Source organism: Salvia miltiorrhiza, chromosome 4, assembly GCF_028751815.1.
Source record: "Salvia miltiorrhiza cultivar Shanhuang (shh) chromosome 4, IMPLAD_Smil_shh, whole genome shotgun sequence".
In the NCBI taxonomy this organism is placed as follows: Eukaryota; Viridiplantae; Streptophyta; class Magnoliopsida; order Lamiales; family Lamiaceae; genus Salvia; species Salvia miltiorrhiza.
The window spans coordinates 6,241,754-6,264,095 of record NC_080390.1 but is presented as its reverse complement, the minus strand read 5'-3'; the positions used below and the strand labels follow the sequence as shown (position 1 = coordinate 6,264,095).

Below are 22,342 nucleotides of genomic sequence, written 5' to 3'. Positions count from 1 at the left end.
CATAAACGTATAGCTTTTTCACCGACCTATTTGACTCATGAGACTTTTTCATCAATATTTTCTTCCTATGTTTTATTTTTTTTCTAGGAACATGACAAAACTTCTATCAAAAATAGTTTCTGGATTTAAATATAGGTAAGAGTAATTAGTAATAAGGCGGCTATAAGAACAAGTATATCACAAATAATATTACTCCCTCTGTTCACAAAAATATGTTGTTTAATTTGGCAGCACATCCATCGGAGCATATGTATACATAACAGAAGAGAGAAAAGCAAAGATTTTTATTTATTTTTTATTAGAGAGAGAGATAAGGAAAGATTTAGGAAACGTAGTTGTCCAATAATATTTGAACAAATCTTATAAAAAGAGACGTAAAATTGTCAATGAGTATATAGTCTCGGGCTTAATTGCCCCAGCAGCCACCATATATTCCACACTACATTCCATGCACCCAATTCTAACCTCTAGTTTTTTCCCACCACACCCTCTTTGTCGTATAAAACTTTTACATACAATATATACCAAATTCATAGTATTGGACTTGTGCCCAAGAGACAAAAATGTATATTTTTAAACTTACCCAAGTAGGGAGTGTTTGATAGATAAAAATACTCATCCATCCCTCGATTCTTTACACTTTTAAGAATGACACGAGTTTTAATAAAATAGTTAAATATATTGTGAGTGAAATAACGAACTCATTTTTATTATAATGTTAAAGTGATTAAAATTGGATAAGGGTAAGTAATTTTTTTTAAGACAGAAAGGGTAAAAAATTGGGAAACGGAGGGAATAATATAGATAATTATTATTTATTAAAATAAATTAAAATTTTGAAATATTTTAAGACACTTGATAAGTTTTATAATTTAAAGTAGCATGTTCGATTCATATTTCACTGAAAATGGATATAAGAGAAACCCTAATGACGAAGTTAATTAGAAATACTCATTTATGTTTATTATGAATCTAGAGGAGAATCGAGCATTATAGTTCAATGATATTCCTCCACTTTATAAAGACGAGTGATCAGGGTGCGATATCAATCTCCATATCCCTCGACTAAGAGAATTGCAGTGGCGGATCCAGGATTTTTAAATTGGGGATGCAAAAAATAATCTTATAAACACTAGTGGAGCTAGGATTTTTTTGAGGGAGTTGAACTTCTACGGGGGTTCGGGGGCGGTAGCCCCCGAGATTTTTTTTTGAGGCCTTCGATACATTTTAGACATTTTTTTTTACTAAAATACAAATATAATAGTAATAACTTTGCATTTCAAATGCAAAATGTATACTTTCAACTTTTTTGTTTAATTAAGAATTGAGGTAATTGATTGATTAAATGATGGGCTTGATCAAAAGAATGAAAAAGAAAGAGATGGTGAGCTCTCTTTTTAGTTGGGTCAATGGAATTTAGGATTTTAAAAACTGAATTTCTCTTTTATTTTGGATTAAAACTTTTAATTGGGGGTGCAAAAACTAAATCTAAAATAATTTATATATGAATATTAATACTAGTAAAAAAATTTTTTTTTTTTTGGGGATGCAACTGCACCCCCATGTTCCATGGTGGATCCGCCCCTGGAGAATTGAATATAGAACACCCCTCAGTATTCACTTTATTTTATAAATTATATAATTGAGTATATGGAAGAATTACCTGATCAAATAAATTTAAAATTAATTAATCCATCGTTCTAATAATAGATCAATTTATACTATTTTTTATCTATCTATATATCATACTCTCTCCGTCCAGTAATAGTATGTGTATCCTTATCCAACACAGGCTTCGATAAATATTATGTGAGCGTATTATGAGTGAAGAAATGAACTACTCCCTCCGTCCCACTATAAGTGGCTCAAAATTTTTCGGCACAAAAATTAAGGAGAATGTGTAAATTGATTAAAAGTGGTAGGACCTATATTTTTTAACGGTTAAATATTTTCATTTATGGAAACATGTCACTTTTAATGGGACGACTCAAAATGAAATACATGTAACTTATAGTGGGACGGGGGAAATTAAATAACTTTTGTTATAGTGTTATGATAATAAAAAATAAAGGATTTGAGGTGGGCCATATGTTGCAAAATTATAAATAAATTTAGAAAATGAGGATATAATAATTTAAAGGTTAATATTGACAAGTGAAATATGTATAGTACATTTTTACGAGAACCTAATATTCCAATATAATTTAAAAAAAGCAGCTAAATAGATGTGTAAGCAATAATAGGGAGCAGCAAGAAGGAAAAAAACGGCAGTCACTGAAGGCTGCGGAGATACGATGGGTCAATTAATTATAAGCATCCTACAAAATCCAAACATTTCTATTCATAGTCGTTTCCTCCAACCTTCATATTTCCCCTTTCACCACATATGACATAACCTCAAACACTTTCTCCTTCCAAGAAACAACCCTTCTTCCTCTATATAAAAATGCCAGTTCCCACTTGCTCTCAAACACACACAACACACAATGGATCACAGAGGCCCCCCGCCGCCGCCGCAGTCGAGACATCACAAGGGAGCCAAGAAGCGCAAGGGCGCCGCCGCCGCCGCCGACGAATCGCTCAAAGTAGTCTACATCTCGAGCCCCATGAAGGTGAGGACCAGCGCCGCCCGGTTCCGGTCGCTGGTGCAGGAGCTCACCGGCAAGAACTCCGACATCGCGCCCTACATGGACTCCGACGGCGGCGCCCTCGTCGACTACCGTGACGAGGGCGGGATGCTGCTCCCCGACCGACCTCCATCCTCGTCGGTTTCTAATTCCGATGACACGTCCACGGCCTCTCTGCTGGGGGCCGTGGACAATGTCTTCGCCTCCCAATTCGGGGGGCTTTTTTCGTCGGAGTCGTTTTGCGACGACGTGTTAGGGAGCTATCACGACTTGATCATGTGATGCTCTTTTTTTCCTTTTCTTAGTAACAAAAAATTATATTAGTGTATTAATTATGTAGCTTATTGTTAGAAGGGATTGGGCATACGTGCTCTTTCCCCGTGGGTAAATATATATATATGAAAAGAGTAATGGATTTTCGCTTGCAAATAATTAAAATGTGGTTTTATGTATCTATTAGTTGGTGTTTAATTATGTTTGTAGATAATACTAATTTGGAGATTAATTAACTATACAGCCTATACAGACAAGTTGTAGAACCAAAACAAACACATCCTCATGAATTGATTGATATTTGGATTCATATTCAAGCAATAGCTCCAAATTTTATAAAACCGGACCTTAATTAGGATATTTGTATTTTTCAATAAAGTGCACAATATATTATTTCACTTCAAATTAATCAATCCTACACGATCATGCAAACTAAAGTGTTTGGCTGACCTTGTTTAATTATGAGCTCTTTAAGATATCTCACATACTCGCATATCCTCTCTTTGGTCACGAAAATAGGTCCTAAAGAAGTGTGATACAGATTTTAAGAAAGGTTAATTGTTTATTAGTGGGTAGAGAAAAAAATCCACACAAATTAAAAAAAAAAAAAAATAGAGAGAGGCCCCACAAATTTAAAGTGGTGGAGACAAAAAAAAAGATTAAGACATGTTTTCGTGAGCCAATGAAAATAACAAATTATGACCCATCTTCATAGACAAAAAGCCGTATTTAGTAAAATAAGATTTTAAATAATTTATAAGCAAGCTCCAAACAACTTATATAAAATTCATTGACTCTCTTATTTTTTTTTTATGCTCTTAGAGCATTGACATCGGTTGGCTCATCGCCCCGGCTCAAGTCGATTTTAGCGATAAGCCAACCGATGTTGTGCAGGCCGACTCGAGCTGCGGCTCATATGCCGAGCTAATCCGTTATTTTGTGCATGCGCATGCAATGCACGCAACACTTAAAAAAAATTTAATGGATATGAACTAGTAGGACGGACCACACCAATACAGGGCATTGGCTGATAAGTGATCCCGGATGTGAATAAGCCTACAATTAACTCAACTAATGTGAATGCTCTTATAAACCATTGTTAACTTAAAATATCAACTTTAATACGTCACATTATTTTCATTTCATATATATTAATATTCTTTCTATTATCTCTCTCACTATAAGTCACAATTCTCTTCAACTTTTATAAATTCAGTTATTAAAATACGTTGATAACTTATAAACTCCAATATAAACTCTAAAAACAATTGCAACTTATAAAATATTACAAAATGTCCAAAATTAAATTAGCCAAGCACCCGGCTCCTAAATAGCATCGTACAAATAAATACAACAACAGCAGTGACGTAAATGCAGTAAAAAGTGACAAGTACAAATATTTGTTTCCAAAACAGTAGTAGGAAATTTCATGTTGATCAATCTTGTTGCCTCTAGAAACAATAACAGAAGATACCAAGTGACTAAATTCAATTACTAGATTGGACCTAATTCAAATCAAAGTCGTCAGGTCAAATTTGTCTCATTTACTTTACAAATTCATTAATAAAGTATACAGTTTAGTTTTCTGGAACTTGTCGAATTCAACTATATATATCTTGTAGTTGAATATAGTTAATTCTATTCAAAGTAGCTGAATTTGGTTCTTCAAAATCAATGGAAGCTTCCCACCTCAAATGCAAACCATGGAAAAAGTTTTAAATATCTTTAGGGCCCATTCGTAATATTATTAAGCAATTAAATAGGAACGCCTAAATTTGGAATCTTCGCAAAACAATTAAAATTAAAAAAAACAAAATAAAATTGGAATGTGATGTACTCTACAACGATATAAATCCATAACCGCAAAAATAAAATAAATCCTGAATCTTCATATTTGACATATAGTCTTACCAAATTTTCTTTAAGCTTGGTTTCAGAATTAAACCAAAATCAAATTTACTACTTAAGTTTGGTTTTACCTAATTTTATTATAATTGTTTGTAACTCCTTTTCGACTAACTATTAACCATAGCGATTATTTTATTATTGAGATTTGTATTTATTTTAAATTTTATTGATATTATTGCTATTTTATTAGTTATGATCTATTATTCATTTTGAGTAAAGTATTATTTCTTTTTACACTACAAGAAAAGGCGGCGTTAACGACCGAATTTTCGGTCGTTAAGACCTTAAATTCGGTCGTTAAATTGGTTAACGACCGAATTTACGACCGTACAAGGGCGTCACAGCTTCGACCGTCGCGCGGCTTGTAACGACCGAACTCATTCGGTCGTTGTGTCTAACGACCGAAAATTCGATCGTTAATATCGTCGGGCATACGACCAAAGTGTGAAATTCAACGACCGAAATTCCGGTCGTTGAGTAACGACCGAAATGTTCGGTCGTTGATATTCCGGCATGACCAACCGGCCTTCCCCGCCGGCACTTCCAACGACCGAAAATTCGGTCGTTACGCAACGACCGGAATTTCAGTCGTTAAATACTGTTTATACAGTTATGAGCCCTTGCTTTGTCCCGTCCGGTTTTTTTGTAGCTACGACCGAATTTCGGTCGTTAGTTTTTTTTTTATTATTCAGATTATTAGTATACTATTATTATTATTATTTTCCATAACATAGCGATATATAAATGATTCATAATAATCGTAGTCCCAAATCATGAAAATACTAAAATTAAATAATCATACCATAACAAAGTAGAAAATCCTAAAAAATATCAACAAAAACAGAAATTCAGTATTCAAAGCATAAAAATCTACATCAAAACATAGTCAGCATAATCAAAGGTCCGGGTGAGTCTCATCAGAAGGGGTGGATGGTCGAAATCCTCGCATGAGCAACGCGATCTGGGACTGCATCTCCTGTATAGTCCTAGCCTGCTCCTCCTCTCTCTGTCTCCTGGCTTCTATCTCCTGCACTGCTGTGGTCAGAGCCCTCGCTGTGGTGTCAAGATCCTCCCTCAAAGTGGTAAACTCAGCCTTTGAAGGAGCATCGAAGTGTGAGGTGCTGGTGGAGGTGCTCGACTCGCCGCCGCCTGAAGTAAGCGCCTTCGACATCATCATACCTAATCCCATGATGCGCCCCTTCAGATCAGGAGTGACTACCTCTCGGAAGATGCGATCCACGTCGGCAGGTGTGACCTCTCCCTGTATCTCACGCAGCTCTGCCACTCGCCTCTCGACCTCCAACTACAATATAAAAAATGTTAGAACAGTTGTAAAATAGATTATTATAACAAAATAAATTAAATATTTGCAATTAACGTCATACCCCGTGCTGCGCAGGTCGTCCGGCGGTATACTGTCCATTCTTAAAATGGATACGTCGAAAGGTAGCCCAAGACGCCGCGTCAAGAGGGATATTGCTCTCCCGAGCCTTCAAAAACACGTTAAAGTAAAGTAACGATTTAATAGACATAAACCCATTGAAATAAAATTTAGGATGTAAAGTTACCAGATACTCAGCATGATCCAGAGCGCTACGCGACCCCCCATGATGGATAGCCATCCCTGTACCAACACCGCAAGGCTCCTTTCGGCGATTCCTAGACGCCTGTGCAGACCTTGCCTGAGTCTCAGGCAATGCCCAATAAGCCCTCCAAGCAGCCTCAACAATAGGATTGAGATAATCAATCTTCTTCTTGTGTAGTAGGAGGGTTTTCTTGCATGCAGAAATGTAATCCTTATATGCCACTCGAGCCTCTGAGATCCACGCCTTCTTAATTTGGTGTCTGGTATATTTATCTTGTTGCCAACAAAATGCTTTCTGTTTAAAGTTATTGAAAATAACAGTAAAATTAGTATTTGTGAGTGTTCATTTAGAATAAGACATAATTATATATATATTAGATGATTATACCTCAAATTCGTCGAAGTACACGTCCTTCATCTCTTCAGTTAAATTCTTCCAATTCGTGCCACTTTCATGTGGCATACCTTGGAAGCTATCAGTAGCCCTAGCCCGAATAGGTCCACTCGGCCTCAAAACACTTAGAAATTGGAAACTTAGATTAGAATTAATGTTTATTTAATTTGGAAGTAAATTGATATATATTATTAAACAGACCTGCCATGAAGATGCACCCATGTGCGCCCATCAGTAGCAACACCAGTCGGTATAGCCCCCGTGGGCGGCGTCACGGACACATCCGGATCGTCGGTCGAATGCGTAGATCCGGATCGGTCAGAAGTAGACATCTATATGATAATTTGAAGTGATTAATTCATTAGTTCCAATAAGGATTGTAGACTACATTAAATACATAAGTTGACAAATATATTTACTCAATCAGAATCAGAATTTGAAGACTCGGGTGAGTCTAAAAGAATGTCTTCATTGTTAATTTCATCATCTTCATCGTCATCTATCTCCACCTCGCCTCCAAGTGGGTGAATAATTGTTGGGATGTCATCTATAGTCGTTGGAGATATTCTGCCTATGACTTCCTCTTGAAACGGCAAAGATGTTGTTGGAATTTCAGTTGTGGAAACTTCAACAACTGGCCTTGCTTTCACTTTACAAGCAGCCAACCAATTCCTTCTATTGTTATTTTTACTAGAAAAAGAGGAATAATAAACTTGTATAGCTTGATCGGCAAGGATAAATGGTTCATATTTGGAATAACGACGATTTCTGTTGACTGAAACCAAATTGAAGTTAAGGTCAACTTCAGTTCCACTTCCAATCTCAGGGTCGAACCACTCACATTTGAACAATGTTGTTGTTTTCTTTGGCAGCCCAGGATATTCTAAAACAACAACCTCGGACAAACGACCATAATAATCCACTGATCCCTTAACGCACAATCCACTATTATCCGTTGATTTCTTGGAGCCATAAGCAACTGTATGAAATTTGAAGCCATTGACAAAATATCCTTGGTATGTAGAAACTCTTTGCAAAGGTCCCAATGACAAATGATGCAAAAAATAATTGAGTATTCGATTTCTTGGATTCGAGGCCTATTATTGAGACAAAATATTTAGTCAACAACAATTCAAGGAGGATTTTGAACCCTATTAACAAAGAGATAACTACATAAGATTTGAACCAAGATGAAAATTCATTCTCAAGAATCATTTGAAATTGGTTGGATGAAAGATGTGGATAGTTGGCTTTCATTTCATCCTCGAACAACCTATATATTAAGAGTTTTCATATTAGTTAAAATTTAAGTTTAATGAGAATTTAAGTTTATGCAATAAAATAATAAGAATATACCCTATGTAGGTTTCTGTGACCTCTGGGCAATTATTTAGCACGTACAAATGAGCAGCAGTGTGCTCCTTAGGATCCAGAAATCTAGTTGTCATCTTTCCAAATGGTCTCTCACCATATTTGAAAACAGACAACATATCAGGATGCATAGCAACACCACTAGATGGCCCACTACCTTCAAAGTTTCGAGGTACATTTCGTTGCTTTGTCTTAACATGATCTTCAAAGTAATAAGAACAAAATGTTGTAGCTTCTTCCACAAGGTAAGCATTTGTAATTGATCCTTCAACTTTGGCTTTATTTTTAACCGTTTTCTTCAACTTTCCCAAATACCTCTCAAATGGATACTTCCATCTATACTGCACAGGGCCTGTCATCAATGCCTCATCGGCGAGATGAATTGGTAGATGTTCCATAGAGTCAAAGAAACTTGGAGGGAAGATTCTTTCTAACTTACAAAGAATAACAGAAATGTTTTGTTGCATCAGAAGAAGATTGTTCACTTGAATAGAAGGTGATGTCAAATCTTTGAAAAAGAGACAAAGATCTGTGATTGCTTTCCACACATTGATTGGAAGAAGTTCTTTTAATGCGACCGGCAACACTCGTTGCATCATCACGTGGCAATCATGACTCTTCATGCCAAACATTTGAAGTGTACTCAAGTTGACACATCTACCCAATGAGGATACATAGCCATCAGGAAATTTAAGACCTTCAATCCACGTAAGTAATTTTTTTTTCATCATTATCAAGCATATAACATGCTTTAGGATAATTTCCTGTTTGTTCATTGGCTTGTAACTCGGGTCTGCGACAGAACCTATTCAATTCTTCACGAGATTTGCTCGTATCCTTTGTTTTGCCTTTAGTGTTCATAATGGTGTTGATAAACATGCATTTTTACCTCTTGGTGTGTCATTTTTTATGCTTAGTTGTGAGGATTTTGTGTGTTTGATGGTCTATTTGAGCTTATATTCGTTTATGGTCAAAAACTTGTTACTTGCTTGTGTTTGAACGAATTTTCAGAAATAATGAAGCCGAATTTGGAAGAATTGGCTGAAATACAAGTTGTAGTTCGTCTCGATAGGAGTTCGTGAGCGCAAACGGATCATAAATCGCAGTTCGTACGAGGGCGAATGAGCCAAAATAAAATCGCTGCGCAAAGCTGTCAGGAGTTCTATTTCGTCACGCGGTCCAGCCATGCGGCCGCGCGAGTCGCCGTATTTCCGCCCGAAATTCGTTTTTTTTAGCGATTTTGGGTATTTTTGAGAGCTACAAGACCTAGGGCATATAAATACTCCCCAAAGAACTTATTCTCTGCAGCTTTTATCATCTTATATCATATTTTACTTTTCCTGAGAGCTGAGGGAGACGGAGAACGGAGCAGAGCAAGATTGAAGATTCTCAACTATACTACGGTTTTATTGTTGAATGATTATTTGTATTTATTGAGAATTGTATTCTAGTTCATATGTCTATGTGTGGCTAGAATCCCTTTTTTTCCCAGGGTTTAGGGAGTAGACATGATTTGAATTTCTGACTGTTTGATTCAATTAATTGAGATTGTTTTTCCTTTTTATGTTCTTGTTACAATTGTTTGCTTTATTGATTGGCCACCAATTTAGCATAATCATAGGTTTTAATTTGAGATCGGGAGATGATAATTATTACCTGAACTAAGAACATAGAACACATATATTTAATTCTAAAGGGAATTGATATTTGTGAGGGCGTTAATCCTATGAGCTTTTAGGAGTTGCATGTTAGAAGTGCGATCCGGGGACGGTAGCCTTGCATGTAATCAACGGTTTGTATGCCACGGGAGTGGGTATAGACTAGTTTTGAGATTGCCTTAGGAATCATCTTATTAATTGAATTGAACATGTTAGTTAGGAGAATCTGTTGAAACCTTTGCCTTGGGAAATCTTCTCTTATCTGTTTCTCTGTTTCGCAGCTTGATTTATTTTATTTCCTACTGTTTATTTATTTAGTTTTTAAAACAAAAACTCATCTTTCCGGTTTTCCAGATAGAGTAGAATAATTTAGGATAGGAATTGGTTAAATCAGTCTCTGTGGAATACGACCTTGCTTGCTACTGTACACAATTGCACCCGTACACTTGCGGCGTGTTAATAAAATAGCGAACAAGTTTTTGGCGCCGTTGCCGGGGACTGATTATTTATCAGTACTATCTGTAGATTGTTTGAGACTAATCTGGATTTTTGTTTTTTTATTTATGTTCTTTATTTTTCTTTTGGTTCTTATTTTTTGGTTGTGGAGTTTTTCCAGGTAGTGCATGAGCAGCTATGGAGATTTTTGATAGCATGGGCACTACATGCTATCAATGGCCAGTCGAGAGGGTATATTTGAAGAATGTTGCTGCCACCACAAGTTCTGATTCGGTTACTTTGTTAGCCACTCAAATCGCTGCATTGACTTCCAAGATAAATGCTTTGATTATTGCTAAGATGGAGTCAGCTGTGAAAAATCCGATGATGATGGAAGAGGCAAATTTTGTCAGCAATTTCAATTTCAGGAATTTTGAGCAGGGTGGATTTCAAAGAGGGCAGCAGGGAAACAATCAGAGTTGGCAACAGTTCTATCATGGAGGGTGCCCGAATAACGCGCTTCAGGCTCCACCAGGCTTCTCTGTCACCAATGGAGTCATCAATGAGGAGAAAAAGCCTAATTTGGAAGAGCTGCTGATGAAATTTATCTCCAAGTCGGATGAGAGGATGGAGAAGCTTGAGTCTACCACTGCTGCTTTAGGGACTCAGATGAAGGTATTTGAGACTCAGATGACTCAAATTACCACTTCTATTAGCAATATATATCAGTCGGGCCAATTCTCAAGCAATACCGTGGTGAGTCCAAAAGAGCAGTGTATGACCATTGAGCTCGAAAGTGATACATCATATGAAGAGCCTCAAGAGATGGAAGAAGAGCAAGAAGTTCTGAAAGTTGAGATGAGCTTGAAGGATGAAAATTTTAAAAGTGTTGAAGAGCGCAATGTCCTAAATGTAGTCGACACTTGCATCGACCAAGGGAAATCATTGAAGGCTTGTCTCTTTAGCTCTCTTTAGCTTTTATCTAACTCCATCTTTTGATTTTAATTTTGATTCATCTGATGAACACTTTTTGCAGTGTGGTAGTACTTTTGATTGTTCACAGGATGGCCATAGTTTTCAAGAAATTTTGAAGGTTGGAAAACCACCTTATCATTGGTTCGCAACAGATGATGTACTCAAATTTGATGAAAAGTGGCCACCACCTACACCTGCTGGATCGTCGAGCTAACGACGTTAAAAATAGCGCTTATTGGGAGGCAACCCAATTTTTGGTTAGTTTGTTCCTTTTCGTTTGTTTGTTTGTTTGTTTTCGTGCCCCACAAATCCTTTTCAAACTTATTCTCCTTGGTGGTGAATAAGTTTGGGGGGATGTGTCTTTCTGGGTGCACTGTTTGCTTTGGTTGTTTTTGTTTGTTTTGTCGTTGAGTTTTCTTAGTCTTGCTTTGGTGGTTTCTTTGTGATGTTAGCTTGATGATGATGCAAGTAGTGTAGAGATTGGTTGGATAACTGGCTTATGATTATTTTTGGTTAAAACTTGTGAAAGTGCATGCGTTTGTGTCGATATTGTTGTGATTGAGCATGATTGATGAATGATAAGCATGGTCTCTTGTTGTTGCAATCAATGAAATAAGCTGTGAGGATTTGAGCCTTGACTGTCATTATTTTACAATCTTATTTCTTATTCTTGAGTGATTGTTCGAGCATGCATGTTTCTCACTAGAACTTGTCTTGGTTTCTCCCTCGAGGTCACATAGTGTGCTTAATAACTTTGAGATGATAGAAGGCCATCTTTGCTAGCCTATATATCTCATACTTGTCCTTTTACTATATATGATCCTAGTTCGCCCCCTTTGAGCCTTATTTTCTATTTTATTTGGTTTAGCTGTGGGTGGGAGCTTGGAGATTGTTGTTATGGGGTAGTTGGTTTGTGGAGATGCGTGATAATGGTTTATGAACTTTGATCTTGATTGAAAATAATCCTAGTACCCTACAAGTCGTTGAAAAAAAAAAGAAAAAAAAAGAAAAGAAAAAAAAAGAAAAGTGAGAAAAGTGGAAAAAATGGGTACATAGGATACATTAGAAAGACATAATATCATGAGAAATAATTGTTGTGTTGTGGTAGATTATATTTTGAAAAATTTGGTTTTGTGGAAGGTGGATGATAGAATTGAGTAAGAATGTTATAAGGTTGGTGATGATGTTACTTTGATTCGCATCTTTTAGTCATTTAGCCAAATATATCCTACCTTGCCAAAGAGCCTACATTACAACCCTCAATAAAGACCTTTTTGATCTTGGTTATAGGAGCACACATTTAGTGGTGGAGAGGTGAGACGATTGACAAGCTTATGGATGAGTACTTGTTTAGTTTGAACTGAGCGTATACACGTCCTTTTTGAATTGATACACTTGAGAGTTGAGAGTTCATATATTCTTTATCTTTTTGGTGAGGATTGCAATTCATTGAGAATTTGAAGTTTGTCATGAGTGTAATATCTTGATAATAGGAGATACAAATGCATGTTGATAATTTTGTTGACAAATCTGAAGCCACAATGTTATCTACTTTTCTCTACGCTCTTGTTGATTCATTCTTGGTTCATCTTTATTTTGTTCGAGGACGGACAATAGTTCAAGTTTGGGGGTTGATAAACATGCATTTTTACCTCTTGGTGTGTCATTTTTGATGCTTAGTTGTGAGGATTTTGTGTGTTTGATGGTCTATTTGAGCTTATATTCGTTTATGGTCAAAAACTTGTTACTTGCTTGTGTTTGAACGAATTTTCAGAAATAATGAAGCCGAATTTGGAAGAATTGGCTGAAATACAAGTTGTAGTTCGTCTCGATAGGAGTTCGTGAGCGCAAACGGATCATAAATCGCAGTTCGTACGAGGGCGAATGAGCCAAAATAAAATCGCTGCGCAAAGCTGTCAGGAGTTCTATTTCGTCACGCGGTCCAGCCATGCGGCCGCGCGAGTCGCCGTATTTCCGCCCGAAATTCGTTTTTTTTAGCGATTTTGGGTATTTTTGAGAGCTACAAGACCTAGGGCATATAAATACTCCCCAAAGAACTTATTCTCTGCAGCTTTTATCATCTTATATCATATTTTACTTTTCCTGAGAGCTGAGGGAGACGGAGAACGGAGCAGAGCAAGATTGAAGATTCTCAACTATACTACGGTTTTATTGTTGAATGATTATTTGTATTTATTGAGAATTGTATTCTAGTTCATATGTCTATGTGTGGCTAGAATCCCTTTTTTTCCCAGGGTTTAGGGAGTAGACATGATTTGAATTTCTGACTGTTTGATTCAATTAATTGAGATTGTTTTTCCTTTTTATGTTCTTGTTACAATTGTTTGCTTTATTGATTGGCCACCAATTTAGCATAATCATAGGTTTTAATTTGAGATCGGGAGATGATAATTATTACCTGAACTAAGAACATAGAACACATATATTTAATTCTAAAGGGAATTGATATTTGTGAGGGCGTTAATCCTATGAGCTTTTAGGAGTTGCATGTTAGAAGTGCGATCCGGGGACGGTAGCCTTGCATGTAATCAACGGTTTGTATGCCACGGGAGTGGGTATAGACTAGTTTTGAGATTGCCTTAGGAATCATCTTATTAATTGAATTGAACATGTTAGTTAGGAGAATCTGTTGAAACCTTTGCCTTGGGAAATCTTCTCTTATCTGTTTCTCTGTTTCGCAGCTTGATTTATTTTATTTCCTACTGTTTATTTATTTAGTTTTTAAAACAAAAACTCATCTTTCCGGTTTTCCAGATAGAGTAGAATAATTTAGGATAGGAATTGGTTAAATCAGTCTCTGTGGAATACGACCTTGCTTGCTACTGTACACAATTACACCCGTACACTTGCGGCGTGTTAATAAAATAGCGAACATGTGTTGAAAATGTTATCAAAGACATTCTTTTCAATGTGCATAACGTCAAGATTATGACGTATAAGCAATGAACTCCAATAAGGCAAATCCCAGAATATACTTTTTTTCCTCCACCCGGATTCATAAGATCTCTGTCGTCTGGCTATCCGTAATCTAGTCTCTTCAACTGTCAACTCTGTTACTTTTTTAATGCCCAATCCCTCAATCTCCACCAACACCTGATGCCCATTTTTGGTTTGTGGAGGACCTTTTTTTACTTGAGAATTTTTTAGAAATGCAGTTTTGTTGCGCCGAAAAGGATGATCGAGGGGTAAAAACCTCCTATGATAGTCAAACCAAGATTGTTTACCACTCAAAGGTAATCTAAAAGAATCTGTATCATCAAGACAACATGGACATGCCAATCTACCAGCTGTACTCCAACCAGAAAGCATTGAATAGGCGGGGAAGTCACTAATTGTCCACAAAAGTGCAGCACGCATTTAAAAATTATTTTTCAATGATATGTCATACGTTTGGACACCGACTTCCCAAAGATGAGACAACTCGGCAATTAGCGGTTGAAGAAAAACATCAATCATATCCTTCGGATTGTGTGGGCCAGGAACAACAGCAGTGAGAAATATGTGTTGTTCTCTCATGCACATCCAAGGAGGAAGATTGTATGGGGTAAGTAGGATTGGCCATGAGGAATATTGTTTACCAAAACTATTGAATGGCGCGAATCCATCAGTACAAAGCCCCTTTCTACATAAAAATTGAGCTATACTTGTTTTGCTTTTCATGTTGAGATTCCTTATATTTATCGAGTTATGACGATGTTGACGAATATACCCTTTTGATGAATTATGATGATCTTTCCTTAACATGTTTCTTTGTGAGCTTCCGCTGTTGTTCTATGTATTCTTTCTATCTTCCCCCTTTCTTTTATTAGTCGTATCGATACTCGGTCCCCGCTATTACTAGTGTCAGAACCGGGCTGCGAGAATAGGTCCTTGTAATTTTATTGTGAGAATAAAATTAAAGGTTGGGGCGTGGTGTTCCCGTAAATCGTTTTGTGTTGCTCAAGGTTGTATATGTTGATGTCCGCTGCGTGTGAACTTTGATTCGTGCACATTACATTTGAGAGCCTCATACATTCTAAGTGTCAAAAGAGTGTTGGTGAGGGAGGAAGCTGGTCGGATTGTGGGAATTCGGCGCTGCACGGGGCAAAAAATTCAGAGTTGAAGGAAGACCCTGTGACAACTAGCATGAGCGTGATGCCCAATAGACATGAGCAAAATGATCACCACAACATCCAGTTCAACCCATATATAAGTTGAGAAAGTAATAGCCAGCCTAAGACCCTCGAGCAAAGAAGATAACTCGGCTTCAAAACTGAAAGTGGCAGCACAGGGGATGCAGAAAGCAGTAAGAAGGGCTCCAGTGTGATCACAAACTAGTCCTCCTTTGGCACCACGCTGCGTCTATGAGTCGCAAGATCCATTAGTGTTCAACTTCACCCATGGGGATTTCGGGGGGAGCCAATGCACCATAGTGGAGCGAGGCATGAAGTCAATCGGCGGAGCTCATCCTCGCCAATGAGTCTTAGTAAGTTTTCCAGCCGCAACAAGTAGACGAAGATGATAAGCGACCTGCAAAATCACATGAGAAGCACGAAAAAGAATAGCCATGTGCTTACGACTATTCATTTCCGTCCAAAGGAACCACATAATCAAACAAGGAATCAGAAATAAAATGTGCCTTTTGGGCTCCCTGGGGAAGGCGCGCCGCCAGTGACCTAGTTTATATGCAATATCAGTGCTCGTGTGAAAAAGTGTGTGCACAGAAGAAAACCAAGAGTCAAAATGAGTCCAGACAATCAAAGCAGCCTCACTCCATGGGAACACATGCAGACATGACTCGATTTGTGGAGACACACAACACAGATACATGGAGGCAATGGAAATGCCCCGTAACTGGAAACGAGAATTAACAGAAAGACGACCAAATAACAGACACCACAGAAAAACAGAAATGGTGGAGTAAGACAATCACTCCAGCTATCAACAAACAAAGTCTGCCTGGACAGCCATCTCGTGTTCATGGTATAGGAGTAAATTTGCTAAATTTTGTTTCTTAACTGAATTTTCATTTATTTATGATTATTGTTATTGTTATTTTTCAATAACTCATCGACTGCAAACCAAAAGTAAGATTTATTGTTAAGGTGCGTTTACATTGATGGAAAATAAAGAAAATATATATTTTTACTATTTTTCTATTGAAAATGTTTAATATGATAAGAATTTTTCTTCGAGACATATGAAATATTTTATCGGGTAACTTCTTTTCATTCATTTTCTCTTTAATGTTAAAAATATTATCTTTGGGTAATGGTGTGAAGATATTTTCATACAATTTCTTATCTTTTCATTTCAGTTATGACTATTTAAATGGTAGACGAATATTGATTAATCTAATGACAAATTAAACCGGATTCGGGTATTTTTTTTTTTTTTTTGAGGAAAAGAGGAGATATCTTATTAATCACAAGAGCATGGTACATGGAGATGACCCACCACAAAGGTTGGGGGCTCATTCCAAACATGTTGTGTCATAATATCCCTCGCGGCCTTCGCTAAACAATGAGCGATGGTATTTTGATTTATCCTAATATGACGGAGACGAAAATCCGGAAGGAGCAGCAGGTCGGCTCGACAAAGGGCAGCAATAACGCCTAGTTCCGTGATGTTCCTCTCCCCCGAGCTCACAGCGTCACATGCCCGTTTGCTATCCGAGTCAATCCAGCCGCGCGTGTAACCCAGGTCTTTGAGCCAAGAGAGGGCCTCCTTAATGCCAATGAGCTCACCTTCCTCCACACTTCTCAACCCCGGCATTTTGACAGATTTGCCAAGGATGAAGGCACCCTCATGGTCGCGCAGAACGAGCCCAATACCCATCGAGTAATCATCTTTGAAGAAGGCTGCATCCACATCACATTTGACAGTTCCAAGAGGAAGAGGATGCCAGCCCTTGCAGGTCGTCGCCGCCTCCGGCTGAGGATTGCGCTGGGGACGCCGCGACCAGGCCAGCAACCACTCAGCCCTTGCATGTGCCGCTTGTAAAATCGTGTTAGCTGGACTTGGGGTCGCGTTCTTCCACACCACAGTGTTGCGATCCTTCCATATTTGCCAAAGAGTCATGCAGATCCGAGCAGTGGTTTCCTCCACCGAACCTCCCATAATCTTGAAAAGAGCTTCAGAGAATGATTCACAGCTATCAACGATGGCCTCAATGAGCGGCTGCAGATTGCTTATCCTCCAACATTCATCAGCAAACGGACATTGAAAAAACAAATGCCAAAGGTTCTCAAAGCCGGCCCGACACAGCACGCACTCGCCTCCAACCGTAATTCCACGAGAAAGGAGCTTATCCTTAGTGGGTAAATTATTTCTGCCTGCTCTCCAAAGGAAGTTTCTGACTTTTGGTGGAACTTTGAGCTTCCACAAGCTTTCCCATTGCCCTTCAACCTGGTGAGTGTCGTCAAGTACCAGCGAGCTAGCTAGTCTATAAGCACTCTTAACTGAATATCTTCCGTTATTCAAATAATGCCAGATAAGCTTGTCATCGCGAGGTGTAGAGAAGATGGGAATGCTAATAATATGTCGAGCATCTCCCACGTTAACCAGCTCATGCAGCAGATCTCTATTCCAAGTACCAGAATCAGAGTTTATCAGCTCCTTCACCTTGATACCAGCACAATCGGGAGGGCAGGGAGAAGCAACGAAGAAGGAGTCATCTTTTCTGAGCCACGGATCCTCAAACACCCGCACTCGAGAGCCGTCCCCGATCCTCCATCTCACACCTCGCCGAACAATATCTTGCGCAGAGCAGATGCTCCGCCAGGCGTAGCTAGGGCTGTGGCCCACTTTTGCTGTGAGGAAGTCTCCCCGCGGAAAGTACTTTGCCTTGAGACCCTTACATACCAACGCCTCTGGCTCATCAATTAGTCTCCATCCCGTCTTGCCCAACATGGCAATATTTAGAAGCTGCAGGCTCCGGAAGCCTAAGCCACCAAGTTTTTTGTCAACACAAAGTCGCTCCCACTTCAGCCAGTTAATCCCTTTTCCAACGCCGCCCTTATTGCCCCACCAGAAGGAGTTCATCATGCACTCTAACTCGTCCGTTAGGCCAATCGGGAGAGAAAAGATACTCATACAAAAAGACGGGATAGCTTGCGCGACACCCTTAATGAGAATTTCCTTCCCCGCCTTTGAGAGTTTCTTCCCATTCCATCCTTGAATACGACTCCAAAGTCGATCCCGAAGATATTGAAAAATCTCCTTCTTTTTGCGTCCAATCAAAGAGGGCAAGCCTAAGTAACGGCCCGTGTTCAAGGGAGAGTGAACTCCCAGGGAATGAGAGATAATATCACGAGTGTCCGCATCCACATTCGAGCTAAAGAACACGCCAGACTTCTGGAAATTAATAGCCTGGCCAGAGGCAGATTCATAAGCACCAAGCACACTTTTAAGTACCGAGCACTCCGTCTCCGAAGCCCGACAAAAGAACATGCAATCGTCAGCGAAAAGAAGATGAGAGATAGCTGGCCCTCCCCGACCGATTTGAAGCCCGTGAAGAGAGCCCCTCGCTGTTTCATGACGGACCATAGCAGATAAGCCCTCTGCGCACAAGATAAAGAGATAGGGGGAGAGCGGGTCTCCCTGGCGAAGGCCTCTTCCTGGAATAATAGGTCCAACGGGCTCCCCATTAACTAAGATATCATACAAAACTGTACCAACACACATTTTCATCCAAGCTCTCCATTTAGCGCAGAATCCAAACCGGGAAAGTATAGCATCAAGGTAGTTCCAGTCAACTCTATCATATGCTTTACTTATGTCGATTTTTAGAGCAAAGAAGCCGTGCTTACCCCGAGTTTTCTTTTTCATTGAATGTATGGCTTCGAAAGCAATCAATATGTTATCTTGGATCATACGTCCCTCCACGAACGCAGACTGAGAACGATCAATCAGACCGGATTCGGGTATTCGATAACTCGCTTTGTGATTATCGAATCGATTTAAAATTAGTGAATTTTAGAAAAGAAATTGGATATTATCAATTAATCGGATAACATAATCGGGTTAATCAAATATTTGAATTTAATATATATACATATATATTTATTTTTAGTTGTAATTTATAATTCTAAAACTTAATTCTAAACTAAACTCTACTCTCACTCACGCACACACACGCAACAATCAAGACACAGACGCACACAACTCTCCGGATGCAGGCTGAAACCCACAATAATAGAAAGGGTGACGAATAGGGTGGCCGGGACTCACTCTACCAGCGGCAGCGGACTCACTCGACGCTACTAATCACGGAATTACTCAACGTGACCAAGCCAAACGCTTGATGTAGGAGGATTCATCACTCCAAATGCAAGAAATTTGCAAAGTATGTTTAAACTAAAAATCAATTCCCCTCATTTCCTCATTGCAAGAAATATATATAGGCGCTTTGGAACAATCTGTTAGTAAAAAAATGGAAGTAGGTAAGCCACCTACCACCTCCCACTCTTTGCCACCTACCACCATCTGCCACCTACCACCTCTCATCCCCTATAAAATCCTTCCTCGCAGCAGCAACACAACACACCAAACAACTATCAAACAAAGCTTTCAGCTAAGAAAGATAGAGAGAGAAATAGAGAGAGAAAAATCTTGTGAGAGAAAACTTCAGTGTGGAAGTTATACACGAGTGATAAAAGTGAGTTGAGAGATAGCCTCTGCGTAGGCAGATACAAAATACAGTGTGGTAATTTTGTTGTACTCCTCCTTTTGAGATTCTCTAATATATTGGTGTGGGTCCGTGGACGTAGGCAGTTTGGCCGAACCACGTTAAAAATATCGGTGTCATTTATTTTTCTCGTTTCATATCGGTCGATATCCAAAATGTTGCGTCTAATTTCCTAACAACTGGTATCAGAGCCACGTTGGTGGCGAAATTTTTTTTCTTGCGCTGGTACTATTCACGTGAATAGTGAATTCGTGAATAGTAAATTTTTTGCGAACAGTGTTTCGTGCGCAACGGTAATTATTCTTTTAAAATTCTTAGTATGCTCTGTGGTTGCAGTGTAAACTGAACCTCCACATCAGAAACGAATTTTTTGAGAAAATTATCGTGTTTTTTGATCGAGTGGGAGCAATGTCGACAGACGATAAAATTTCCAAAATGGAGAAATTCAATGGTGTGAATTTTGGATTTTGGAAAATGCAAATGGAGGATTACTTGTACCAGAAGGACCTGTATAAGCCCTTGAAGGAAAAGCCAGTGGATATGAAGGACGACGAGTGGGAGGTGCTTGATCGAAAAGCACTCGGCGCAATCAGACTGACCTTGTCAAAGTCAGTCACCTTCAACATAAAGCATGAGAAGACAACAGCGTCTCTCATGAAAGCTTTATCCAGCATGTACGAGCAGCCGTCTGCAGCAAATAAAGTTCATTTGATCAAGAAATTGTTCAATATGAAAATGACGGAGAGCGGAAGATTTGGAGAACATTTGAACGAGTTCAACGAAGTGACGGACCAACTTACCACGGTGGACATCAAATTCGATGATGAGGTCCGGGCTTTGTTAATTCTTGGGCAGTTACCTGAGAGCTGGAATGGCACAGTCACGGCCATTAGCAGCTCTGCCGGTAAGTCCAAAATGAAGTTCGATGATGTCGTGAGCATGATCTTAACCGAGGAGATCCGGAGGCAGTCAGATGTAGTCTCCACTTCAGGTGCCGCTTTAAATGCAGAAAGCAGAGGCAGAAACTCAAACAGAAGTCAAGGGCGTGGACGGAGCAAGTCAAGGAATGGCAGGCAGAGCTCCAGGATCCACAAGAATTCCAACAAATCAAAGTCTGTTGAATGTTGGAACTGTGGTCAGGTCGGACACTACAGAACGCAGTGTAAAGTACCTTCAAAGGGAAACGAGACAAAGACCGAAGCCAATGTTGTGGCTGAAGAAGAAGGCGATGCCTTGATATGTTCCATGGAGAAAAGGGCCGAGTATTGGGTCATAGACTCTGGAGCATCTTTCCATGCCACCTCGAATCGAAATTCCTTCATAAATTACATGTCGGGAAATTTCGGAGAAGTATATCTCGGAGATGATCACCCATGCAGCGTGGTGGGCATAGGAGAAGTACAGATCAAACTCAATGGATCTGTATGGAAATTGAAAGACGTGAGACACATTCCAGAGTTGAGGAAGAACTTGATCTCCGTCAAGCAATTGTCAAGAGAAGGATGTGATACACACTTCTCAGGTGATTATTGGAAAATCACTAAGGGCGCAATGATTCTTGCACGTGGCAAGGATACTGGAAGCCTATACACAACGATGAATGCGTGTGTGACAATTGCAGTTGCTGATAGCAAGAAGAATGCAAATTTGTGGCACCAAAGACTTGGGCACATGAGCCAGAAAGGGCTCAAGTATATGCATTCGAAAGGGAAACTACCAGAGCTTCAGTCTGTTGATATAGACTTTTGCGAAAGTTGTATCTACGGGAAGCAGAAGAGGGTGAGTTTCAATACCAGTGGTAGAACTCCGAAGCAAGTAAAGCTTGAGTTAGTCCACACAGATGTTTGGGGCCCAGCAGCAGTTTCATCCAATGGCGGAAAGTCTTACTTTGTGACTTTCATCGATGACCACTCGAGAAAGGTGTGGGTTTACTTCTTGAGACACAAGTCAGAGGTGTTCGAGGCGTTCAAGAAGTGGAAGGCCATGGTGGAAAATGAAACTGGCTTACGGATAAAGAAGTTGAGATCCGATAATGGTGGAGAATACGAAGATATGGCGTTCAAGAAATTTTGTTACCAGGATGGCATCAAGTTAGAAAGGACGTTGCCAGGGACACCACAACAAAATGGAGTTGCAGAACGCATGAACCGGACGTTGACAGAAAGAGCTAGGAGCATGAGGATACATGCAGGACTGCCAACACAATTTTGGGCAGAAGCTGTCAACACAGCGGCATATCTCGTTAACCATGGGCCATCTGTACCATTGGAGTACAGAATACCTGAGGAAGTTTGGAGCGGCAAAGAAATTAAACTTTCTCACTTGAAAGTATTTGGTTGTGTCGCGTATGTACACATTAGTGATAATGCCAGGAGTAAGCTCGACTCCAAATCACTAAAATGTACTTTCATTGGATATGGTGGAGAT

The 22,342-nt window shown here is 39.1% G+C and overlaps 2 protein-coding genes across 2 annotated transcripts; one reads left to right on the top strand and one right to left on the bottom strand.

The window, feature by feature from the left end:
• The first annotated feature begins 2,274 nt into the window (after nt 1–2,274).
• Nucleotides 2,275–3,056, top strand: LOC131022442 (uncharacterized). The gene has a single exon (XM_057951929.1). It carries the CDS (start codon nt 2,487–2,489, stop codon nt 2,907–2,909), a length of 423 nt encoding a protein of 140 aa, XP_057807912.1. The 5' UTR covers nt 2,275–2,486; the 3' UTR covers nt 2,910–3,056.
• A 2,647-nt stretch (nt 3,057–5,703) lies between these two features.
• On the bottom strand, nt 5,704–7,119 carry LOC131022903 (uncharacterized). Its single transcript, XM_057952446.1, has 5 exons — nt 6,989–7,119; nt 6,782–6,902; nt 6,377–6,688; nt 6,194–6,298; nt 5,704–6,111 (listed from the first exon to the last, which is right to left on the bottom strand). The coding sequence occupies exons 1-5, from the start codon at nt 7,117–7,119 to the stop codon at nt 5,704–5,706; spliced, it is 1,077 nt and encodes a 358-aa protein (XP_057808429.1).
• Nucleotides 7,120–22,342: the final 15,223 nt, after the last annotated feature.

Coding starts and splice junctions, on each gene's coding strand:
- LOC131022442 (XM_057951929.1), top strand. CDS start 2,487: ATGGATCACAGAGGCCCCCCGCCGCCGCCGCAGTCGAGACATCACAAG.
- LOC131022903 (XM_057952446.1), bottom strand. CDS start 7,119: ATGTCTACTTCTGACCGATCCGGATCTACGCATTCGACCGACGATCCG. Junction 6,689..6,781: donor TGTACTTCGACGAATTTGAG/GTATAATCATCT, acceptor AACTTTAAACAG/AAAGCATTTTGTTGGCAACA. Junction 6,112..6,193: donor GACGACCTGCGCAGCACGGG/GTATGACGTTAA, acceptor TTTATATTGTAG/TTGGAGGTCGAGAGGCGAGT.